The sequence below is a fragment of the Rhinatrema bivittatum genome, chromosome 17 (assembly GCF_901001135.1).
Source record: "Rhinatrema bivittatum chromosome 17, aRhiBiv1.1, whole genome shotgun sequence".
In the NCBI taxonomy this organism is placed as follows: domain Eukaryota; kingdom Metazoa; phylum Chordata; class Amphibia; order Gymnophiona; family Rhinatrematidae; genus Rhinatrema; species Rhinatrema bivittatum.
This window is the reverse complement of record NC_042631.1, coordinates 26,718,837-26,744,090: the sequence shown is the minus strand read 5'-3', so window position 1 is coordinate 26,744,090 and position 25,254 is coordinate 26,718,837. Positions and strand designations below refer to the sequence as shown.

Genomic DNA, 25,254 nt, shown 5'->3' with positions numbered 1-25,254 from the left:
TGGGGATAGATGATCATTGGTCTCTTTGTGGCCAAGGATCATCTCCTTACATGACACTGAGATGCCCCACTTGCGGTTAAGCAGAAGGATCGGGTCAGAGGGAGGCACAAGGCCTGCAGTAGGAAGACAGCAAAGCATTTGTGAGCAGTAATTTTTTTTTTTTTTTTTTTTTTTTTAAATCATGATAATTAACTTCAGAAAATCCAGCATGGTTACTTCTCAAAACCAGCCAGCAAAATGCTACTCTCTGCCCCCTCCCTCCTTTCTAAAAAAAAAAAAAAAAAAAGTGGTTTCTGCCAAACCAAAGTGCTGTTTTTAAACTGTAGGATTCTGGCAGTCTTTTGGAAATAGAATGAAAGATGTTATATCATGAAGGGTAGCAAAGGAGGAGCCACTTCAAAAGCCAACACTTGACCACAGTAAGGATCATCTTTGAATCAAAAGATCGCTAATACTACTAGTGAAGATCTAGTGAGAGAGACAGTCCAGAACCTCAAAGGTATAAATGGGGCAGAAGAACCCTTTTTCAGAGGAAAAAATGCTCTAGAATAACAAGATCACAGCATAAGGATCTAGTGAGGCAGAGAGAGGCCCAACATCAGAAAATATTTCCTTATGGAAATTGTGGTGGATGTATAGCATGGACTCCTAGTTGAAGCAGTAGGGACAAAAATGGTAACAGAATGGAAAAAACAAGCACGAGTTAAACTCAGAGGATTCCTTGGGGGAAAGAAGTGAGAGAAAAGTCAGAGACTGACTGGAGCCTATGGCATTGTGCCAAGGACAGAATTGGGAAGATTGGATGAACAAATGAAACTTATCTGCTGTCGTATTTTATAATAGTGGTAGAAGCACGGTTTGGGAGGTTGCAGTATTGCAAATAATCCACTCTTCACTCCCTCGAGAACAGAGACAAGGAGAGGTGATCAGGACAAAAAAGGCAAATAAAGGAAACACAACCTGGCAAGACTGTTTAAGACCAGGGTGTAGTCAGATTGGTGCCAGTGGTTTACAGCATCACAAAAACACAACAGAGTTAGTGCCAGCAAGTTAATGGTTACCTGGTACTCTCCAGTAAGCCCATGGGAATCTAGGAGGCCAGATGTTAGGGCAACAGCCTCACTAGTATTGGTTGCGGTTTTAGATTATGGATGGAGGGAGGCAGAGTGTGGGATTTTGTATGCTCATCTAAATAGGATACTAGAGAAACGCTAAGGTTACTTGCACAGAGTAATGATTGCAGCAGTGGTATGACTACATTAAGCTTCCAAGAAGACTGGGGTAACCTGTACAGAGTGTCCATGGTAAAACCCAAACATAAAAGGACAATGGAGAGGCCATAAATTTTGAACAGCCACCTCGCTATTTTGGTGGCTATGGGAATTATCACAAACCATGGATTAAGTATTGATCTTGTAAGAATCAAAGAGGAAGATGACAAGGCCTGAAATAGCAAACCAGTGGAGGTGGTAGATACCACCACTGTGGCAGATTTTGGACAAGCTTGGAACAGATGTAAAGGGCAGTGGTGGGAAGGGGGTTTGAGAGATCAGGTGGAAGACAGGGGGGGGGGGGGGGGGGGTAAGGGAGGAAATCTGGGGTAAGTTTGCATATAGGAATTTGTGCTCATCTTATCCAGGGAGATAGAAGAAAAATCTCAACTGGGTAGACTGGTCTTTCTCTGCTGTCAATTATTGTGCGACTATGAAGTATTCCTAATACTGTGACCAACAAAATCCTCTTTACAAAAACAGTGCCAATGTTGATTTCACAGTCCTGGATAGGGAACTCCTGCCATGGGACAACAGCAATATCTCCTGGCTAGCTCAACAACAACAACAACAACTGTGTGCTGGGTTCTGGAGGAAGCTGATGATACTTGCAGCTGGCAGATTGTCGCTGCAATGGATGGCAGGTGAAGAGGAGTCTGTGGGGTGAGGCTAGAACAGGAGCTACAAATGAAGGCTCATGGCACTTTAGGGTTAAGGGCAGGTTTCAATTGAGATGAAAGGGACAAAAAAATTAAAATTCAAAGAAAATTAAGCAACATTTCATGTTAGCTTTGACAGCAATATAACCACACAGGGAGCTCAGACCCGATCATTCACTATACATGTATTAATCAAACCACACAAGGAGCTCAGACCCGAACATTACTGGCGTGTACAGTGAATGAATCCGTTTTAGACGACACAGATCTTCCTCCCATGATTTTTCTGAATAGCATGTGCAGATCACACAAGACTAGGAGACTCTGTTTTATTATACAGTGTAAAGAAGCATTGTTTGTTAATAAGCTGAAATCCTGGAAGGTTTAATAACTCTGTGCAATGTACACAGATCACACTGCAGATAATCTCTTCATTTATCCTTGCTAATGGCAGGCATCTGACATGACCAAAGGTTTGGAGGTTAATGTTTGGCTAGTCCTAGTTATTTTATTTTTTTTTTAACTGCCACCTCCTGATGTATTTTGGTTCATATAGCATCAAATGCAAATAGAAGCATGGCAATCAATGCCACAGTGTATTAGGATGGAAGATCAAAAACCAAGGCCAGTGACCGGTTTCACTCTGAAAACCTGGGGAAGGGCATGCCCTCTCTTGTGTATCCTGCTGCACCCAAGTCCACTACCATATTAAAAAAAAAAAAAATAGTGCTGGGGCACTGCTGCCAAGCCGAGCTGCACCACCCACAAAACCACAATTCCAGTTCTACAAACCAGGGAAGCAATGGGGGGAGGGGGAGAAGTCTGCTGAATAATCTACCTTCTGCGTGGGGCAGCCAAGCACGCGGGCATCTCTCTGACTTTTTACCCTTGGTGGTGGAGCTCATGGACATATTAATTAGCTTCCTGGCTGTTCGGAGACTTTTAGCTTTTCAATGTAATCGTTAAGTTGCTGCCCATTAGAAACGGAGCACAACCTCAGGCTGTGCTTTTTCTGTTTCAAGATATCAGAATGAGTGGCTGACGCCATCAGGCAATAAATGATTTTGGCTGACGATATCATAGTAAATGATGGGAGGAAAAAAAAAAAAAAAAGACACAAATAGCTCACCCAGTCTGCCCAGCCATTGTCAGGGTTGTAACTACTGCTCTGTGCATATTATCCCGGTGCTTTATTACAGTTCTCGGGACCCTTTATGCCTTAATGAAAGCTGGTATGGTTTTTTTCCCTCCTCCATCACCTCCACTGGGAAAGTGATTAAGGGATCCACCACCCTTACTGTGAAAAAATATATTCTCACGTTGGTCACGTAGCGCTTCAGCTCACGCCCCCTCATTCCAGAACTAATTTTCTATTGGAAAAAAAGTCTCTCTTGTGCGTTACTAATACTTTTCAGGTTTTTTAAAGCCCGATTCATGTCCCGTCTCTCCTCTCTTTCAGGGTCTATAATTTTTAGATCTCCATTCTGCTTGCCTTTCTCTGGACTGTCTCTAGCCTCCCTCTATCCTTTCTGAGATGCAGTCTCCAGCACTGAACATAGTATTCCAGGTGAGGCCTCGCCATGGACCTGTACAGTGGTGAGATCATTTCCTTTTTTTTTTTTTTTACTTCTGGTTATGCTCTCTGGGCATCCCACCCTTCTTCAGGCTCCGGCCATTGCCTTGTCACACTGTTTCACTCCTTAAGCTCATCAGCCACTATCACCCCCAGGTCTCGCCAAACTCTTTCTGACAGAGCAAAACAAACAAAAACACATCCTGGGTGTCTTGTGTCACTGTTTCTGAACAAGAAAGTGATTGTAGCTGCTAGAATGAGCTGACGGGGACTTTAAGACAAAGCAGCTACACACAGGAATGACATTTTAGCAGCAGATGATTAGTGAACATACACTGGGCCAGACAGTTCAAGCATTTCCACCAGGAGAAATGCACCAAGGGATCACAAACATTCTTCATAATTATTGTGTCTGAATCAGGCCCTCTATTCTTCCCTTAAACAAGCAGAAACTATTAACTCTGGCTCAATACAACTGTTGGGGATTGCCATGCAATAAAAGGACTCTGCAAATAACACTAGACTTGGGCCCTCTCTTCGTGAATTTTGATCACAAAAGATTCATCCCATCTAAAAGAGAAATGGCTGCTGTAACTTATGAAAGAACAATAAAGTGCAGCAGAAAGGATCTCTCTCATCTTGGGTTGATGGGAAAAATGCTCAGTAAATAGGGCCCCTAATGTCCTTTATATCCCAGTCTACTCAAAGACACTGGGCACAGCTATAGTCTGGGATTCATTTCCCTGTGCACTGGGCATAAGCTTCTGAAACACAGCAACTGGATGAAGCTGCCATCCGGATTCAAGCTCTCCTTGAGGCTTCTACTCTGCAAGTAAAAGGTCAGATAACAGCAGATATTCAACCTGCACCATTTTTGTTTCTCACGCTAGCCTGGCTGCTATGCGTCTCTCTTGTGGAGAAAGGTTTCTGTACACCTCCAAATTTCACAGATCAGAACCAACAGCGCTAAGGTCGTTTCCTGGCTCCTCATCATAAAGAACAACCTACTCTAGCCTAGCTTCACTTTATTGCATTCATGGATTTGAAGTTCTGAGATGTTCTTAGGGATATCAATGGAAAATCACATTTCCCAAGACAATTCATGCATGGCCAAATTAAACAGCTTGCAGCAGCAGCAAGAGAAGGCCTGAGGTTGCAGTGGCAGAAAAGCACATCAGGAGAAACGTCGGGCAGCATCAGCTGTGCAATGTGGCGTAGGAGGGGGCAGGGCTGGTTACAGCAATAAGTCAGGGCTCCGGAACAAGACACTTGGAGGCAGTGGTACTGTCAGGATGGCATGGGCTCAGCAGGCGAGGCTGCTCTGGCAGTAGAGACTCTGGGTAGGCCTCGTTTTTTTTTTGTGGCGGGGGCAGAGAAATTGGGATAGGGAGTGGCAGGTTGCATCAGCTGCTTGCAGTGGCAGGATTGGAGAAGAAAGTGGTAGGGCTTGTAGCACCAGAAGCTGCTGAAGGCAGTATGGAAGTGAAATAGCGCAGGCTACAGGGAGTGAAGAGGGGCATCAGCTGAGGAGGAAGTGTGTGTGTGTGTGGGGGGGGGGGGGAATGAGAAAGGGACTGGATGCACAGGTGGGGAGAAGGAGATGATAAAGGGACCAGCTTGGGAGACGGCTGCAGAGAAGCTGAAGTGACAGAGGTGGTGTGGAGGGGAGTAAAAGGGAGTCAGGCAAAATGTTAAGCTAAAACAAAAAAAGTGAGAGGCAAATAAAAGTCTAGAATTGCATGGCCATAGCACACACACCGCTTCTCTACCTGCAGAATGCGCTCTTTTAAGTTGCCATGCAATTTTAGACTTATGTTTGCAAACAGATTGAGTTTTATAACAGCTAAAAATAAAAGCATGATAAGATTACTGAAAAATAGTGGGATTTCTGTATACAGTGCAAGGAAATACATAACTACACCAATGTTGTGACTAAGAGACAGCACAGCTCATTTAAAACCTCTACTTCAGTGGTACTACAGGCCGCAGAAAGAATCTTATCAGAAGCAGCAGACTTCCTTGCACTGAAAAATAGGCTTGCCCTGCAATAAGTTTTTGCTACACCAAAAGTGGATCTTGCTTGAGAGCAGTGCTGGATTAATGGGGAAAGAGATAAACACACAACCACATTACTCGTAGAATTCTTACTCACAGCGAGTCGTAGATATTTGCAAACATGAAAAACCAATCTCTTAAATGACCTGGCTAGTCTGTGCTCCCATTATGCTGGAAATAATGCCACAGCCCTGAAATTCATCAAAGGTCTTTATTTGATTTAGTCTCAGAAGTCTGCAGTTCCCACATCCTTTTCCCTATCTTCACTTGACCCCTCAGCGACCAGCAGCACGAAGCCGGTGCCAGGCTGAGAGAAGCTTTACCCCAGCTCAATTCTGCCCTTCTCTTGAGAAAAGGAGACGCCAGATGCCACCCGCCCTGGTGGCAAGGAGAAGTACTGTGTGGCAGGCGATCTGAGCCAAGCGACATTTCCCCTTCAAATCTCGCTCTTTCCTGCCAGGTCTTTAAAGCCATCACGTCATCTTCGAGGACTGGACGGACCGGCAAGTCCTGAAATCTAACCTTTGAGTGACTCGGGATTTTAATACTGTCACATGTTCCATGACATTACAGGTAGTAGAAGAAACAGAACAGTGATTGTGAGTGTTCAGTGTTGAATCTGTTTGGCCCCCTCATCTTCCTGGCCCATCCCTCCCCATCACCTCCCCCCCCCCCCCCCCCCCCGCCAATAAAATAAAATTTAAAAAAAAAGGTCTGGATATGGCAGTAACAGGGGTTAAGGGTGGGACTGGATCTGGTCAGCTGCAGCTTCATGTGCCACCGAGAGTTGTCCTGGGGGCAAAGGTTGACTTCCTCCAGCGGGATGGGCCTCAACATTCCCTGCTGCTTGTTCCCCAGCTGAAAAACAAAGTGGACAGCCTCAGATTTGGAAAGAAGATTGCACGATTGTGAATTCTTACCCTTCTTTTAGTTTTCTTAGCAATGAGGGCCAAATTCTCCACAGTGCACACTCAAATTTGCATGACTAACGGCTACTAATCTCCTTACTATTTGTACTTAGGCAGTCTACATGTTTAGCTAATGTCCCTCACAGTCATAATGGCCGAAAACCCGAATTTCTGGTGAAGGAAAATCAGCAAAAGAATGGAGCTTGATTAAAAACCAAGACAAAATGGCTTTTTAGTTTTATGGCAGCTCGCTTAACACTTTTTTCTGAGGTCTAATTTTAAATATAAAAAAAACATTGTCATGTGAGAGATGATACCCCAGCTTCACTGCATCCCTAAACTCAAAACTGGAGGACTATCTACTCTACATAGGCCCCATTTCTTATACAACTACTCCAAGAATTTTCTACTGGCTACTATTGAAGACTGAATGCTGCGCTAGACTGATCTAATCCCAGTTTGCTTTATGATTTAAGAACATAAGAATTGCCAATCACCCGTCCATTGCAGCTCTCAGTCTTTTGCAAAGCATGAAAGAGCACATTTCCCTATGGCCACCCAAGTAAAAAAAACTGTCCTTCAATACAGCCCAGTTGCCACTGTGCCAAAAATAATCTACGACTGATGTCCTGCGAGTGTTTTGAACGTGCGCAGCACGAATGCATCACCACGCAGGGCAGCCCAGTTTGATGAGCTCCTCCTCGGAAGTTCCTCCATTAGCTTTGCCTTCAGCAGCCGTATTTCACGGCAGCTCAGCGCTCAGGTTGCCTTCGTTTTGAAATGAAACGGACTTCTTAAAAGTGCTTCTTGAAAAATGGATTAGGAAAATATTTTTTTCTTTCAGAAAAATATGAATTTCCGCTCTTAAACCCAGACCTATTTATGGTACTCTAAAAACATTAAGTTATGGCGCACTGGATTTACAACTTTCCGTACGGTCTTTGGAAACAGATCCTGAACATTAAAAAGAACATCTTTCAAGTCCCCCTTTTGGCCTTAGGATTTCAGAGCACGTTGCAGTCCGGGGAAAAAGCTGTCCAGGAATCTTTGCAACAATACAAAAATGACACCGAGCAATACAGAGAAATGAGATCCTGTACGTACGTGGCTGGAATTTCAGCTCCCCGTTTGGTCCTGATGGTGGGACATTTTGCTGCAGTTTCTTCTGTTCCAGATATTGTACAGCCTGGTAATTTTAAGAAAATACAAATTCAGCAATTAGGAGCATTCCTAGCTCTCCTCTCAATACCTCCCAAAATCTAACAGTGGGGATGGATGGACTTAGCTACCCCTCTACTTCTTGTGGCAGGATCGTGTTCATCTGGCTGGGGGGGTGGGGGGAAGCAATTTTGAAAGCCATTCACATGGGTAAATTGTGTGAAAATTGAACTCTCTCAATCTGCCAAAACACAGATGCAATGCTCCAGAATACACAGATTCTTTTTAGCTGCCGGGGGGGGGTGTTTGGGTGATACTGGGAAAACAACACACGTAGATTGGCTTTTCAAAACCGTGCTCATTACTTGTTCACACGGAAAGCGGGTTAAAAAGTCCACAAGCACTTTTTGCTCGCAACGTTCTTCACAAGGGAAATTTGTGTTTGGACTTTCTTTGAAATCTGGGGCAAAGTCTGCAGGGAAAATACCCCCAGGGATATGCAGCAAACTGGCCAGTCTGACGATTGCCCCTAAAATCACAAAACTCTTCCCTACTATTGTAGACAGCCGAGCTATTCTTTTTAAATAAACAAATTCTGATTTTCTTTCATTCCTGCAGAGATAGTCAGGTTTAAAGAGTTTGAAAGGTCTTCCTATTTGTCCCCACCCACATTACAAATTTTAAGCAAACTCCACATGCTTCTGGGTTGATCCTTTGCTGCATGCAAAATCTGATCATAGCATTTAACAACTGAAGAGCAGAGTCAGGGGAAGGAGACTTATTAAAACAGACCTTATAGAAACAAGGGGCACTTTTTTTTAATCCCATAAAAATCATAACAAATAATATTATTGCAGTCCAAAATATGAGACCCCTATAACAAAAGCACCCAACGAGGCAGCAACAGAAGCAGGAATCTGGCTAGCGATGCGGTGAACCAGTCCTCCGCTTCGCTGCATCCAGTGCCGTCCACTAGCCCATGGTCTCTTCCATTCTCTCACAGGAGTATGAAGCGTAAAGCACAAGGTCTTCATGCACAATACCTGCTGGAGTTCCTGTTTCTGAGCCTGAAGCTGGTCCTGCTGCTTCTCCAAGTCTTCCCTCTGCTTTTGAAGTTCTAACGTTCTTTTCTGCAGTTCGTTTTCTTGCAGAATTATTTGATTTTCAAATTCCTTCAGCTCTTGCTCGGAGAAAAGCTGCTGTTGATCTAAGGTCTGCCAAATGATTTAGGAAGCAAGAACTGAGAATTCCCACAGACAGAGGATGCCTCCCACAGACCCAAGCGCCTGAACTGACCCATTTGAACTGCGTGAGCGAGTTTTCCCGCCTGGCTGAACTTTCCTCGGGATCAGCTTCCTGGTACAAAAAAGTGTCGCCTTTCCTGAAGAAGGGACCTTAACAGCCCTGAAATCTCGCATTTTAAAACAAATAGAAAAGCAAATTGCTACAATTTGCTATAAAATGTACCACCTGAATGAGGAACCACTTCTGCCTGTAAACTGGTGGCTCACAGCCCTGCACAGATGTCGTGCACATTTGAAGGGGGACCTTGTGAGGATCGTAGAACACTTCCAAGACGGCAAAGCAGTGCCATTTTACAAGATGCTCTGGAGGAAACCATTGCAACAGAACTGCACTCAGGAACATACTAGTTGGTGGTGGTGTTAATGTGGTGAAAAATGTTATTAATGATGGCCATAAAAATCCTCTAACAGCATAACAGAAATACCTCCTATGATTCATGCACATATTACTATGGTAGTTCTACTATGGATATGATAATTTTCTTATAGGCATTTCTGGTACTTTTAAAAAAGTGTGATAGTGTTCAACTCCTGCATGTTGATTCAAAAAAAGTGATTCATGATGAGCCCAATATTTTTAAGTAAAATTGAAGGTGTACATAACTTCATCTAAAAAGGGGACTTATTGTAGTCATGAAAGCTCTTGTACATTATCTTTGGATAATTATACATGCAGCAATTTTCAGCCTGGTGTCAGTTGCCTTCAAAGCAATACTAAAGTTGCAACATCTATAAAAGTTCTCATGTATGTTAAAAAAAAAAATTAAAAAATCGTGTGGGTTCTTGAACCACTGTCAGCCAACCAACAGTCACCCCAAACCATTTGCTTTGTGTCACCAGTCTACTTCCAGATTTTTCTGGAGAGGAAACAGGAAGTAGATTTAAGGTGTCACGGGCTGGGCTAGTCTGCGATGCTGACAAAGTATCTGAGTCACTGCAATTTAAGTGTTATTGGCTGAAAATGACTGAACTTATAGAAAACTAAAATTGTCAAAAAAAAAAAAAACGAACTTAAAATGCTGATTTATTTCTTCAGCTCCAATACCCAAGTCCTCTTTAGAAAGAATGTAACATTTTTAAAAATATTTTTCTTATAATAAGCTAACGATCCACAACTTGCTTAGTCAATCTTCGAGGGCTCCCCATGTTTTTTCACAGACGTCTCTAAAACTGAAATCATGATCTTCTGTAAAAGTCCCACCCTTTGAGTCACTTTCTGGAGAAGAAGGTCACATTCCTCTTTCCACAAACAAAACCCCCTCAGTGCATCTGTATCAAGTCTGATCCCTGAACGGCATGCCCTGACTATCCAATCATCCTGTCTAGAAACCTCCAGAAAACCAGCAGCACAGTAAGCACGTGAGGACCTCACCTCCCAGCTATCTGGCTCCAAAAATTCCCTTTTTTGTGTAGCTTTCAGAAACTCTTCCATGGTAACCAATCTGTCTTTGTTAAGGTCAACCTATCATTAAAACAAAACAAATCAATGTGAGGATTTTTTTCTTGCCATTTTTTACACTAAAATGTACTTTGTCAATAGATCAATGAACATCTTAAAAGACAGAACAGGGATGCAAGAGCTTATAGGTGGATCAATTCTTGAATAGCTGGGTTTATGATTTTGAATATTATTGTGACAGTCTTAAACGGCAGCTATGTCAATAAACTTGGCAACACAGTAATACTAGGAGATTTCAATAACCCCAGTATTGATTGGGAAATTCTAGAGATGTAGGGAGGCCAATATTCGAAAAAGCCTAACTTATTCTTAACTTAAGGATAACTTATTCGGCTAAAGTAGCCAGATAAGTTATCCCAAATATTTAGCAGGATAACTTTAAACCTAACTGGCCATCTTTTGAATATTGCCAGTTAGGTTTAAAGTTTTCTGGCTAAAGGTAGTGCTGTTCTCCACACTGAACATTTTTAGGAAGCAGCGGAATATAAGATGTTTTAAATAAATAAAATACCTTTAGCCTTAACCGGCTATAATCAAAAGAATACAGCCAGTTCATTGGTGATGGCCGGTAAAATAAAATGTGGAGGGTGGGTCTGAATCCTAGGCCCTAAATCAATGTAAAAAAATAAAGTGCCCAGCTGGGCTGAGGCCTTTCCACCCTCACCCCCCAAACCCGTGCAAGTATTTAGATTTAAAAAAAATGGGAGAGTACAGAGATCCCCCTCCTACCCCTCCCCCTACCTTAGTTAGCCAAACTCTGACCTTCATGAGCCTTCTCTCTCCATTCCCCTAACTCTAGCCATCCAACCCACTTCCATACCTTACTGAACCCCATTCTGTGCTGGGATCGCATGTTCACAGCAATCCCAGCTGCTAGAATGAGAAAAGTAAAAAATTCCATCTTGAAAGCCCAGATAAAATGTATCCCCATCCATTAAAAAAAAAAAAAAAAGGGTGAAGGAACGGATATTGCACTGAAACTTCTACCTCATTCATGACATGTTCTCTCATCCTTAGCCGCTCTTCTTCCATTTCTACCATGTCGTCCTCCTCATTCTTGGGGTCGTAGACTTTTTCAAGCTGAACAGTCAAGAACAATAAGTCTTACAAAAATGAAAGATATTGTACATAGTTTACATGTGTTACTTGCACACACACACAAAAAAAATACATCTTTCCCTAGCAGAAGCTGGCTAAAATAGGGTACTTTGTCTGTCTAGCTCATTTAATGGCAGTAGAATTCAATTATATGTACATTGTGCAACAATACAAACATTCAAAAGTCTTAAAAAAAAAAAATGATTTTTACCTCTTTAGTAAATAAAGCTTCCAATTCTTGTTCATCCAGAAAACCATCATTATTGGAATCTACAACAATTAAATACCATGTTAGCAATTAATTAGAAACAGACCCAATATTCAAAAATATTCAGATATTACTTATCCGTAGAACTTAGAAGGGATATTCAGCAGCACAGCTATGCTGCTGAATATAACCAGACAAGTTCCCGTTATATCATGTTGAGCAGGGCTAACTTATTCGGCTAACTTAATCGGATAAGGCTGAATATAGGTACTTATCTGGTAAAGATAACCAGATAAGTAGCACTATCTGGTTATCTACTTAGCTGGATAAGTGACTTATCGGTTAAGTGGCCGCTGCTGAACATAGCCAGATATTTAGTGGCCACCATTTAGCCAGATAAGAAGACTTATCTGGCTATTTAGTGCTAAACTTGTTTTCAATATCGAGCCCAGAACATTAAGTGATCAAAACAAAATTCAAGCTTAAGCAAACAATCATCTTCTTGATGGGTAAAACTAATAACATTACCTTTGGTGTCCAGAAATTAGCTAAATGTAGGCCTTTACACAGATTTCACTGAAAGATGGTGTCATTCCTTTTCCTTAAACTATATACTAGAAGCTCCGACCTTCCTCCCAGTAGTTTATAAAATTCTCTTACCATGGAGCTTGAAAAATGTCTTGGGGTCAAAATCATTGGGATCCAATCCATCGGTCTCCTCCCAAACTTCTTTTAGTTGATCTTTGCTTCCCTGTATTTCAATTAAAAATAATTACAATTGCCAACTAGCAAACTATGCTTTGGGCAGGTGGAAGTTTAAGGGTAGTGCTTCCAAATAGGTTAGTTTTTGTGCATTCTATGGCAGGAACGTATATGATCTCAATTTCTCAAAGATGTACTACTAGTGATCTTCTTAATTCTTGCATTGTGCCAAAGAGAGCCGACTTCTGGAGTTCACAGGCTGAAATATGTACAAGGTGCACTTGGAAGTTCTTTTTAATCGGGCCAATGGCACCCAAAACAACTGGAACTATTTGTTTCTTTTGGCCACATTTCTAGCTATGTAATACTTAAGGGGCGATTCAATACCATGCACTAGCCGCTGTGCACAACCTAACATGGGGATTAGCGTGTCCAAATCTCCATATAGCTAATAGTGCTCATCACATGCAAATCCATGTAGATGAGGCTATTGGCTAACCCCTGCAATCCAATAAGTTTTCCGCTTGGCCAATGCGCCCTTGAAATGTGGCAAATTTTACACCAGCCCGGGCTGGCATAAAGGTACACCACGCTCAAGGGCACATTGGAAAAAAAAAGAAAAAGTCCTGCTTTCTGAGATTCCTCCTAATAATATTATAGTGATACTATGTAGGAGGAATCAAATAAACATTTTTGAAGAAGAAAAAAAAATGTGGACATCCAATACACACACAAGACACACTGTCCAGGCCATGTATCTTGTGCGTGTATATGCCAGTAGCACGAGAAAACTGACGCTTGTAGACTGAGCGTCAGTTTTCCCAACCAGTTTGGCAGCCACCTCTCCTATGTGGCTGATTCCAAGAAGGTGCTAGAGATGCACATTTGTCCCTCCTTTTTAGTGCGACCCCTCATTTTAATATTGGATTGGGAACCCAGGAGACATGGACAGGTGCGTTAGGAAAACGGGTGTTCAACACAGAGAACCCATTTTCTGCGCATATTTATTGTATCTGCTCCAAGGGGATTAAGGTTCAGTTAGGTCTTACCCGCTAACTGGCTTTCCTCGAGTCTTGAAAGACCAGTAACCACCTAGACTGGTCTGGCAGGATGAAGAGGAAAAGGTATTTCCTTGGATTGTGCTTTGATGTGGAGATTCTATGCGAAGTGGAAGCCTTCACATGTCCTAAGTTCTTATTTTTACAAAACCGCATTCTGTTTCATCAATTTTCATGATTAGAAACCAATGCGCAAAACACTTTTTTTTTTTTTTTTTTTTTGGCTAGTAGATACAATATAAGAGGTCATCCTTGTCATTTTGCCTCCACTCACCGGATGGTTAACCTTTGGGTGCTCACTGTGCTTCTTCTTCATCTCCTCGTATTTGACTTCCTCTGCTTTTCGCTTCTCCTCATCTAGTGTTTTCAAGTATTCTCTCCTTTCATGTTCCTTCATCATTTCATATCTTTTGAACTCCTCATGTCGCTCCTTATCATAGTTTTCCAAATCGCTCGTAGCCTACAAAGCAAGAAACCTTTGCAGTTAAGGGGGGTGGCATGCTGTAAGATAAGGAGTCAAGGCAGTAGAGTTGATGCTCGGCTCTTGAACACCCTAAAATATCTGCATTCAGCCGTGCCAAGGACCTCCAGCCACATTTTAAATTTGCAGAGGCAGGCAGTTCGACGTGGCACACTCGAACATCTGCTACGATGCAATTCCTTCCTCACTGGTGAACAGCACTAAAAGATAGTGCTATAAATCAATAAAAAGGAGACCACAGCTCTTAGTTCCCAGGTCACTTTCTGGGTGCACCGCACTGGCTGCCCTGAAACCCCTAATCGAGCCTTATCACAAATTGCTTCAAAAGCTCCCAATTTGTGGATCAGTCTAAGAAAAGTGACCAGAAAGGGAACAGCGAGCCAACTGGCATTTTGTCAGAGCTCTACTAATTTGTTTTCAATTAGTGCATTTCTTAATACATTTTGTCAATCCTTTTTTTTTTTTTAAACATCCTCTTTCCTATCTCCCTCTTCAGCCTCTTATAACTCAATTAAATTTTGCTGTAAGGCAGAGGCACTGATGCTTTAATGAAGGATTCTGGTTGATGAAAAGCACATCTTATATAGAGACTTTTTGATAATTTCTTAAGCGCTGCTTGTGTCAGATTATTCATGGACAGATGATTATAAATCCACTGGCACGATTTCCCAAGACACCAAGATACATGGTGTAGTCATATGAGGTCTTTCAATTTAAATGTAGTAGATTTTGAACTAGTGTGTGTTTGATCTGATATTAGTGAGATTTTTTTTTATAATATAGTGAAATCTTTTTCACTCAAAGGGTGGTTGTTTAATTCTACTGTGATTACTGAGAACCCAAGGGAAGTCTTGCCTCACTAATCTCCTACATATTTTTTTGAAGGGGTGAATAAATGTGGACAAAGGTGAACTGGTAGATGTGGTGTATTTGGATTTTCAGAAGGCATTCGACAAAGTCCTGCATGAGAGACTTAAGAAAACTAAAAAGTCATGGGATAAGTGGCGATGTCCTTTTGTGGATTGCAAACTGGTTAAAAGACAGGAAACAGAGTAGGATTAAATGGTCAGTTTTCACAGTGGAGAAAAGTAAACAGTGGAGTGCCTCAGGGATCTGTACATGAACTGGTTCTTTTCAATATATTTATAAATGATCTGGAAAGGGGTACGACAAGTGTGGTGATCAAATTTGTGGATGACAAGATTATGCAGAGTAGTTAAATCTCAAGCAGATTGTGATGAATTATAGTAGGACCTTGTGAGACTGGAAGGTTGGGCTTCCAAATGGCAGATGAAATTTAATGTTGACAAGTGCAAAAGTGATGCATATAGGGAAAAAGAACCCTTGCTGTAGTTACACAATGTTAGGTTCTATCTTAGGAGTTACCACCCAGGAAAGAGATCTAGGCGTCATAGTGGATAATACATTGAAATTGTCTGCTCAGTGTTCTGTGGCAGTCAAAACAAACAATGTTAGGAATTATTAAGAAGGGAATGGCAAATAAAACGGTGGATGTCATAATTCTTCTGTATCGCCACATCTCAAAAAAGATATACGGTAGTTGCACTGTAGAAAGTGTAGAGAAGGGTGACCAAATCAAGGGGCACTGAATGGCTCCCCTATGAGGAAGGGCTAAAGAAGTTAGGGCTGTTCATTTTGGAGAAGAGACAATTGAGGAGGGATATGATAGAGGTCTACAAAATCATGAAAGGACTTGAACAGGTTAATGTAAATTGGTTATTTACTCTCTCAGATAATAGAAGGACCAGGGGGCCCTCCATGAAGTTAGCAATAGTCCATTTAAAACAAATCAAAGAAAATTCTTTCACTCAGTGCATAGTTAAGCTCTGGAATTCATTGCCAGAGGATGTGGTACGGCAGTTAGTATAACTGGGTTTAAAAAAGGTTTGTATAAGTTCCTAAAAGAAAAATCCATAAACTATTAAGAAGCAATAGTAGCTTGAGATCTATTTAATGTTTGGATACTTGCCAGGTACTTGTGACTTGGATTGGCCACTTGCTTGATTGACCCTTGGTCTGACCCAGTATGTTATATCTTATGTTCTTATAAGTATGTCATTTTATGTTTTTTTTATCCATGGTGGTATGGTTTTTTGTTTTGTTTAAAGAATGTTTCTGTATGCCTGTAAGCTGCTTAGCATGGGAATTCCGGTACAGGAGGATTATAAAGAAAGAAAGACGTAACAAACCAAACCAGATGAAACTGTATCCCAAAATAAAATTTAAAAAAAGAGCGAGCTCAAGAGACGCACTTGCTGATCAATGATGATCTTGCATTAAAGCTGAGGAAAAGATGTTGGCTGCAGGGCTACTGAGTGCCACAACAAATGGCCACATCAATAGTGAGCTTTCAGTGACTCCAGTGCTCTTATTCTGTCATTTAGGAGCTGGCTACATAATGAAGATATGAAAGATGCACCTAAAGAAGTAAAACTAAGGACTTGCCTGTTTGGTTAGACAGCTCTTTTTTCCTAGAAAAAAAAAATACTAGTACTGAAATGCAAGGCTGTCTTTTGGGAAGGGGGTGGGGTAACAGCACAGGCTAGCTCTATCCTTGCAACCAGCAACACTGCAAATATTACACCAGTCCCTAAAACACTACTACGCCACTTATTGGGAAAGCATAACAAGCCAGACTGCTATACATCCCTACAATAGAAACCAGAAGACTACATCTAATACAGAATAAATAATCACAAACATACAGACAATTGAAATCCCAAGCAGTGCAACACTGGAGAAAATCAGACAAGAATTTCCAACTGTACTGTGCAAAATTCAAAAGGAATTAATTTTCAAATCCTATTTATGTATCTGCTATTTTAGATACATCAAAAAAACATGCATATTTTTGGTTTTGTGCACACTTTTACATGCACAAATAAAGTGCAGTCTAGTGGCATTCTGGGATGGGGCCCAAGACTTACGCGCATGTTACTGTTTTCTAAGAGACTTACGCGAGTACATTTGTCAACTTATTCATGCAATTTTACACCAGCTAATTAACTTGCGCACTCGATATCAGACATGTCTGTTGTCTGCTATTGATTGGATGGGAGGTCTGAGTGAACTAGGTGGAGCTCAGGGTGAAGAATTAAGAGGACCTTAAGGATTGGGTGAACTGGTGGAGATATCAGCAAACCTGGAATTTCAATTACATGCGCATATTTTAACATATACTGACTGCCGCGTATAAATCAAGGATTTACACAAATTATATTTTTTTCCATGCGTACAATATACGTGCATGGTGTTTATAAACAAGGTAGGGAAAGCAGGTATTCGTGCATAACCAAAAATACATGCCCACATGGTGGGGAGTAGACATATGCATATTTTATAATCTGCACATCACGTTATAATTTACTGTAGTAGATCTCTGCATGGCCAAATATGCGTGTATATGGGGCCGTGAGGAGCTCTTTGAAAATCACTGTCATTGTTACCAGAGATGCTGAACATTCACATTTCCCAAAGCTGACACATCACTAAACCAAAAGTAATGTCCTTTTGTTAACCGGACATTTTGGGGCCCTAATTTAACGCACCTCTCTCTCCCAAAAACAATGAGGACTCTGCACCTCCAACATAAGGCAGCCCCCGCATTCCCTCAGCAGCCCCAATATAACATCTCCATCTTTACTTTTCTCCCAGTGCTGAACCCAAGGAAAGAGGGGACTCTGCCTGCCTGTTTAGGAGGGGCATGGGAGAAGAGAGAGAGCCCCTTTCTGTCTCTCCTCCCCCGCTTCCTCCCAGCAGTCAGACTGAATTCCTTACCCAGGGCCCTCTTCTCTCCCCAGGCAATGGTCCCTCTTCCCCCCCGAGTCCTTCCTCCTACCACAGCTCTATGGCACGGGATCTTTTCATTCCACCTCAGGGCCGCACTCCAACTCTGGCTGTTTCAGCCGAAGCTACAGAGGCTTTTCAGGATGAGAATAGGGGACGCGACTGGAGGTGGTGAGGACGGCATGCAGGCAACAGCTCCCCCTCTGCAGCACGCGTCTCCCACCTTCCCCTGGGGCTGGGCGATTGGCTGCCTCAGCAGGCACCTCCCACGTTCTCCTGCGGACCAGTGCAGACTGGCTGGAGGCTCCTGCAGGCCCATGGGGATTGGCTAGGCACGCCCGCATTCATCTGTGGGCTCGTGGGGGGTTAGCTGGAGAACTCTCCTGCACGTCTTGGGGAGTAGGGATGGAGGCGGCACCAGGCACCTGCTTATTTTGGGGACAATTTGAATAGGCAGCAGAAACCGACATGATGAGAACGAGTTCTTGAATGCCGGTATATAAAAACCTTAAATAAATAAATAAATAAAATGTGCTGGTATTTAGTACCAGGATATACCACCTGAAAAATTTATTTATTTATTTAACACTTTTTTATACCGACCTTCATAGTAATAACCATATCGGATCGGTTTACATAAAACAAGGGTATAACTGAAGCAATAAATAAAAGTAATTAACAAGAGAGGTGAATAAGGCAAAGTTACATTTAACAAGGGGTAAAAACTTGGGAAGCTTAAAAGCTGGAAGAAAGGTAAAGGCAGGAGGTAATTAAAAAAAAAAAATGTTGGGCTCGGGCTATGTAAGGTCACTGTGAAAGCTAGAATGGCTCAGGGGGATCTTCAAAGGAAGTCTGACATGCTTCCCATAAGTTAAAAGTGGTTTGCAGCATCTCATACACCTTTTTACAATCAAAAGGACTCCTGGCTTAAAAAGGTATATGCTGTATTGAATTTATAGTTCTTGTGTTTGGAGACTTTGCAATTGACTTTTTTTTTTTTTGTCTAAGACTACAAAATGCGCTGTGGGGCTTTTGCCCTCAAGGATTCAATTTAAGAATCAAGCAAAGCCCCATGGTAGTTTTTGGTAGAAGCTTTTGCTTAGATTTCCTCTTTCCTGACTTGCGAGGTTTTTGCCTCGATTTTGCTCGCACCTTTAATCTAGCCCCATGTTTCTCTCAGGGTTCACAAAGAGAATCCTGCCCAATTCATGCTGAACCGGTTTTACTTCTTCCCTTTGAAGGGGAAGTCTGCATCACAGCTTTAAGTTTGTTCTCTGTATGCCCACCACACTCTCACTCTCTCTCTCTCTCTCTCTCTCTCTCTCTCTCCCTCTCCAGCCAGTCCTGGGAGGGTGAGCAGATCTGTCACCTAAAGTGTATGAAAGCGGTTACAAGGGATCCTGGAAAACTTATCAGCCATGCAATCTGACGTTTAAACTAGCAGCCTCTACAAGAGCGAGGGGCTCAGAACTGAAACGGCAGAGCCACCCGTGTGGTGTGGCCTGCGTGCCCACGCTTCATTCTCAGCTCCCTCTAGGACTACCAGCACCTATTTTTCATCATCATTGAAGAAAAGCATGTTTTTCTTATGTCTGGAAAAATAAGGTCATAAATCACACAGGAAGAAACAGTATCCCAAGATCAAAAAAAGAAACAGCTAGAGAGAGGCATTTCCTGATCAATAGCGACTACATACGTTTAATGAGTTACGGTGAAAGCACAGTGTTGTAATTAGTTAGCAAACAAACAGTGCACAGGTAATATGAGAGGAAAACAAATGTGCTTAATAGATGTATTCACTAATGAGCAAGAGCCTCCCTGGATCCTCTCTTATCTGAGATACATATTCATAGAGAGTGAGATCTAATTTTATTCTAAATTTGGTTAGAATTTTACCCAAAAAAGATCAGAGTTCATATGAGATTGTAGCAGTGTCACTGTGCCATTCACTTACTGTCAACTGAATGGAATCAGTTTTTACCTGTAATCATGGTATAATCTACCATGAAGCCAAGTGCGTCAGTCTGATGAGCACATCCTGTAACCTTAGAAATGAACAAACTGGGAAGAAAAAAAAAAAAAAAAAAGACAGATGGTGCATGGAGTGTAGAGAGAGATGTACAGTATTGCTTTGTGTAGTCTAATGCAATCTGCTGCACTATGTCTCTGACAATATAGATCACTCTCCCACAATCGCCTCTGAGGTCTTATTTTACAAAGCATTCGAGTTCTGCTCTCCTCAGAGGAAGGAAGAGAGCACTGCACTTGGCTATCAGGCTGCATTCAGAATGATGAGCCTCAATCAGATTGACAAGGGTCATCGTCTCACCTCTATCCACCTACAAGTGCTGTAGCACAGTGTTTCTCAAACAGATACTGAAGTACTCCCTAAGCATTCTGGTTTTCGGGATGTTCACAACGAACATGCACGAGATAGATCCCCTGCACACAAATCTTAGGCATATTCATGGTGGATATCCCGAAAACCAGAATGTCTAGGGTTACTCCAGTACTGGCTTGAGAGAGTGCCGTTTTGTACACCACTATGATAAAAGGAATATTTTGGCTGCGCTTTGCACACAACTGCGCTGCTTTTCTCCTGTCAGCTTCTTGTAGCTAAAGAGCTTCATTATAGAGTACTGGAGTAATCATGGGGATACTCAATATTACCTTAATGCAAAAAAAAATGCTAGCATGAAAGAAACCTTGAGTTTGTTGTGCAGTTCCACATCAGCATGACGTAAAGTCAAAAGTTACAACTCAGCCTGCACACCCTGTAGAAGCAATCACCTGCTGGAGCACACATGCCTAGGAATAATAGTTAGTCATGCCAACCTTATGTGAAGGCCTTAACAAGACCTTGAACTCTTTTTGCAGAGAGATGGTTCGGCACTGCTGGGAAAAGTTCTGAAAGGCCACGGTTTTCCAGGACATTCAAAATAAACAGGCATAAGATGCATTTGCATACAATGGAGGCAGTGCACGCAAATGTTTCTCACTACCATCGATTATGGATATTCTAAAAACCCAGACTGACCGAGGGATCCTGAGGACTGGGTGGAAAATCATTCCTGCCAGGCTTTTTGTGGCAGACTAGGTCACAAAACACTATACTTCAGTCCTAGTGAGCTGAGAAGGAAGCAATTGATAAAAAGGAAAGCCAAAACGAGCACACAAATGGGAAAGAAAAGTAAATGCACACTCTGAAAGCAAACCCAAAGTATGAGAACACTTATACCAAATAACATTTTTAAATCAGATGCGTGGCTTCCAAAGCTGGCCTTTCTGAAAACCATGAGAGTCAGATGCAAGAGTCCGAGACTTTAATTTTGGAAAAATAAATAAATAACTTAATTGCTATCAAATCCACAAACAAAAAATCAGTTGATTTTACTACAGTGATTGAAATACATAGGCAACATGAATGTGACAACTAAAATATATGAATATCTAACACTCACTGCTTTGATCAACATATCTAAATCTTTTGGTTCGAACGTGTCAGGATTCTGGTGGTTGAGGTGCTCAAACTGCTTAAGTAGAGTTTGATGGTCTATGCCCAAGTCTGAAAGAACAAGGCAAAAATGGTGTTTAATGCTAATACACATGATCAACTACGAAAAATCTGAAACTTCAAAGCTGAGCTCATGCTTTGGAAAAGCCGAGGTGTGCTAAGGCAGTAAACACTTTTTAACAGATTTCTTGCTTTCAAAATACATCTCAAAACCTGCAAGGAAATGGAGAATCCCATTTTCCAGCATCGAGTGTGGGGAGCAGCTTTGGAAAGGACTGGCTGCTGTGATCCCCTGCTGACAAGAGCTTTTTTACTTAACATTCATTTCAATTCCAGTATTGCATGGTCAGGCGATGGCAGAAAACGGGCACCAGAGGCCTCTGGCTTCGAATATTAGAAGCAGAGCCATTGAGTGCCAATTCAAAAACAGAAGGACCCCCCTCAGAAAGGGATTTTTTTCTTCATAAACCATTGATTTCCTGCCTTGGGTGTAGCTCAAGTCAAGCAAATGCACTTTTTCAGTAAATTCAGCTGTGTGACCAGTTACTTTCGCATTTTCTAGAGGACTACAGCAAGGGGTAAGCTTTCAAAAGCTTACTGAGAAATTAGAAGGGTAAAATACGGAGCGGCAGGCGTAAGCTGGCAGAACGCAGTTGCGTGCGTTTTCAGCCACCAGCAGAAAACTGGCCACACGTATGAAGAGACCCTCCAGGGAAGGGGAAGGGGCCGTAATGGATTTCCACTCCTTTTCAAAACATCTGCACGTGGACAGAATGCCATTCATGGGCGTAGTTTTACATTCCCACTTGGCAACTGGTGAAGTCAGTCCTGTATGTTTTAACTGCACAACCCCATAGTTCAGACTCAGCTGATGTGCAGATTTCGGGTCTGACAATCAGGTTTGCTCGTGAGCGTTTGAAACTGCACCTCTAACTCTGCAGTTAGGCTCAGGACTGAAAACGTAGCCCCAAATGGCTATACAGTATGCTCCTCCTCTTCCCTGATAAAACAACGTTGTAATTCGTCAGAACATGGAGGCCAACTGCCCCCTCTGGACGAGTCCCCCCTGTGAATGTCCTGCACATTCCAGCCCACTGCCAAATACCAAGCAACCCCTGCTTCTATGGCGGCTCCAGCACATCATCATCATCATCATCCCACAAAGCAGGATTTGTCTCAATTAAAACGAATACTGTGAGACCTCCCTCTCTCCCTCCCAAGAGACAGGTTCCACTCTTACAAAAATATTGATGCTGCTCAGAATTTAACATCCTTCTGCTCCAGTTAGTGTTTAGCAATTGGAGTAAAGACTATTCTGAACCACACAAAATCTTCCGGTAGATTCCAAGACGTCACACTCACTGCAACAGAAGGTGTTAATCTCTTGAGATTTATTTCACAGATTTCCATGTATGGTAAAGATCCGTTTTTACCAATACCATATGTAGAAAACTCTTAACTTGTACTCGTCTGACACTAACATCTTTGCTTCTCCCCCCACTCCTTTCCTCCCAGACCTCATGCTCTCTCCTAATTTGAGGGACAAAAGAAAACTTGTTTGTGCAAAAGAGTTTGAGCCAATATCCGCTTCATTTTGGCTCTTCAATAGTCTGGACCTCATTTTCACATTTGCACTTTGTGCTTCCCTTATCGCATAGCAAAGTAAATACACAGACATTGGCTTGTGCAAAATTCTACCACCATTCCGGCAGCATGAGATCATACTTTGTGCCTGTCCCAGAAAAATCAGGTCTAGAGCAGATATACTATTTTACTATTTAACTAATCTGAATCAGACACTTGGCCGCATGCTATTTAGGGAGATGGGAAGCTTTTTGAGCAGCATATAAATAGTCAAATGATAGGTTTGAAATTTAGATAATTAAAGTTCCACTAGTTAAATAAGCATTGCCTCAAGGAATTAGTCCTTTAAGAGCAGAATAAAGTTTCCTCTTCATCCAGTCACTCATCCAGATGAGTGGATTATGCCTGCCGACCAGCAGATGGAGATAGAACAAAATGCTCGCTGACATCACCCCTTATAGGCTGACCTCAGCCTGCCAGTATTCTCTGTCTCCAGCAGATGGTAGGCCCATCCCATGCTGTAAGGCCTGGTTTCAAACTAGGTGAACAGGAACATTTCTTTGGGGGTGGGAGGCAGCTCCTGGGGCCAACAACTAGTTCTCCCTCCTTCTGTTGAGCACTACTGGGGACCAGAGGGACTACCAGTCCGAAGGACTTGGTTTCTTCCCCTCCCGCCAGGAAGGTCATTCTTGTGGTGAAAATTATCAGGCTCCCTCCCTTAGACGGTAACTTTCAAACTGACGTGCATGCGCGCTTATGGACGCAACAGTTTAACATACGCATGTTTATGTGCGCATGTTATAAAATCAGCTACCCATGCATACATGCGTACACGTTTTTATAATCGATGCATGCATGTGCGCGCGAATGCCCCCCGTAAGGGGGGGGGGGATTTTAGTAGGTACGAGCGGCGATGCATTAGGCCTATTTCCCAGTTCATCCCAGTAAAAAAGCAGACTTCCTAAACCACCTACCTAACTTGCCTCCCTTTTACCCTACTAGCCCTGACCCCTAAAACCCCACTGACTACCCTAACTTTTTTTTTTATTGCACTACTTACATGCAGCCCATAGCAGAAGCAAGTTACTCGGTTGAGGGATCCCAGCACGTACTTGTGCACATATCTGACTTCATGGTGCAGTCCCAGCTCGCCCGCATCCCGCCCCTTTTCCCTCCCCAAAACATTTCTATTGCGTGTACTGGGAGATACACGCGTAGCCACGGGCCTCTTAAAATCCGAGTCATGCGCGTATCTTCCGGCTTGGCCAGGCATAGGGTTTTTAAAGTCTGTCAGTTAGGCATTGCTGGAGACCAGATGGCAAACAGCACTTATAAACATTCATATCATCAGAAAGGAAGGCTGTAAATCTTGTTTAACACAATAGCTACATTTGAGACAGCTACAGCCATGGGAGGGGGGGAGGGTGAAGCAGGAAATGAAGAGCCCCATCCTCATATGTCTCTGTGTTCCCCACCCCAACTGGCGTGCACGCTCCCTGGCCCTTTGGGCCAATCATGGCCCAATGCGCCCCACTGTAGGAACGGTGCAGCGCGCCAGGAAACAGAAAATCCAGTCAGCCAAGTACAGACTGGAGCAGGTTTCCAGTTCCCTGCAGTAGTGCTGAAAATATTACATGGTTAAATAAAGAATAAACACTAGGACTTTAGTTAGTATTTGATCATTTAACCACTTACATCCCTATTTAGAAGCCTTCAAATGGAATTTGTTGCATTTGAAAGGGGTTAATTTTATTACAACCCACTTAGGACTGACTTTCCTGCGGACTTCAGCCTGAATTCTCAAAATTGACTGACATGCCCCAGTCCTCGTTGATCAGCAGCAGGACCACAGGTACTTTAACCTGGCACAGGTGCACACACATTTGCACCTGCTAAGAGCAGGTGCAAATGTCAACACAAACACTTTTACATGTACTTTCCAAAATCAAAACGTACACGCATAAAATGATTTCCCCGCTCCTGGGAGTCCCCCTTTGCAGTACACTCCTAAGATATTCCACGTGTACTTTTAAGTGTACAAACCCAGAGTACATTTTCCAAAGCCCATTTCTGTGCATGCAGCCGGGTTTTATATGCATAAATACTTTTGAAAATTCAGGCCAAAATGATGAATTTTTGTTTAAAAAATATATATTTTTTTTTTTTTAGCACAGGATTAGTGTCTGAGAAATACAACCTCTGACATCAAGCAGTACACTGTGAGGGCAAACATAGCCAGAGAAAAGTTAGCCAGGTAACTTCATCTGGGTATTCAGAGGGACTCGAGGGTTAGCGTGCCGCTGAATATAGCCAGGTAACTAACTATCCGGGAATACAGGACAGCATTTTCTCCAACCAGACCTATCCAGCTAAGTTTATCTGGCTAGTGCTGAGTAGGGGCACTAGCCAGATAAC

The 25,254-nt window shown here is 42.4% G+C and overlaps 1 protein-coding gene and 1 long non-coding RNA gene across 4 annotated transcripts in view; one reads left to right on the top strand and one right to left on the bottom strand.

Moving 5' to 3' along the window:
- Positions 1–25,254, top strand: part of LOC115079295 — a 160,288-nt gene that overhangs the window by 112,244 nt on the left and 22,790 nt on the right. The gene's annotated exons all lie outside the window — the stretch shown is intronic.
- Positions 5,751–25,254, bottom strand: part of NUCB2 (nucleobindin 2) — a 45,982-nt gene continuing 26,478 nt past the window's right edge. For both annotated transcript variants that reach the window (XM_029582694.1, XM_029582693.1), the window contains 9 exons: positions 21,203–21,306; positions 13,728–13,913; positions 12,354–12,444; positions 11,697–11,755; positions 11,375–11,467; positions 10,301–10,390; positions 8,668–8,838; positions 7,571–7,652; positions 5,751–6,416 (listed from right to left, as the gene is read on the bottom strand). In XM_029582694.1, the coding sequence (XP_029438554.1) occupies positions 6,295–6,416; positions 7,571–7,652; positions 8,668–8,838; positions 10,301–10,390; positions 11,375–11,467; positions 11,697–11,755; positions 12,354–12,444; positions 13,728–13,913; positions 21,203–21,306 (998 nt within the window). In that variant the 3' untranslated portion in view covers positions 5,751–6,294. The remainder of the gene's footprint in view (positions 6,417–7,570; positions 7,653–8,667; positions 8,839–10,300; positions 10,391–11,374; positions 11,468–11,696; positions 11,756–12,353; positions 12,445–13,727; positions 13,914–21,202; positions 21,307–25,254) is intronic.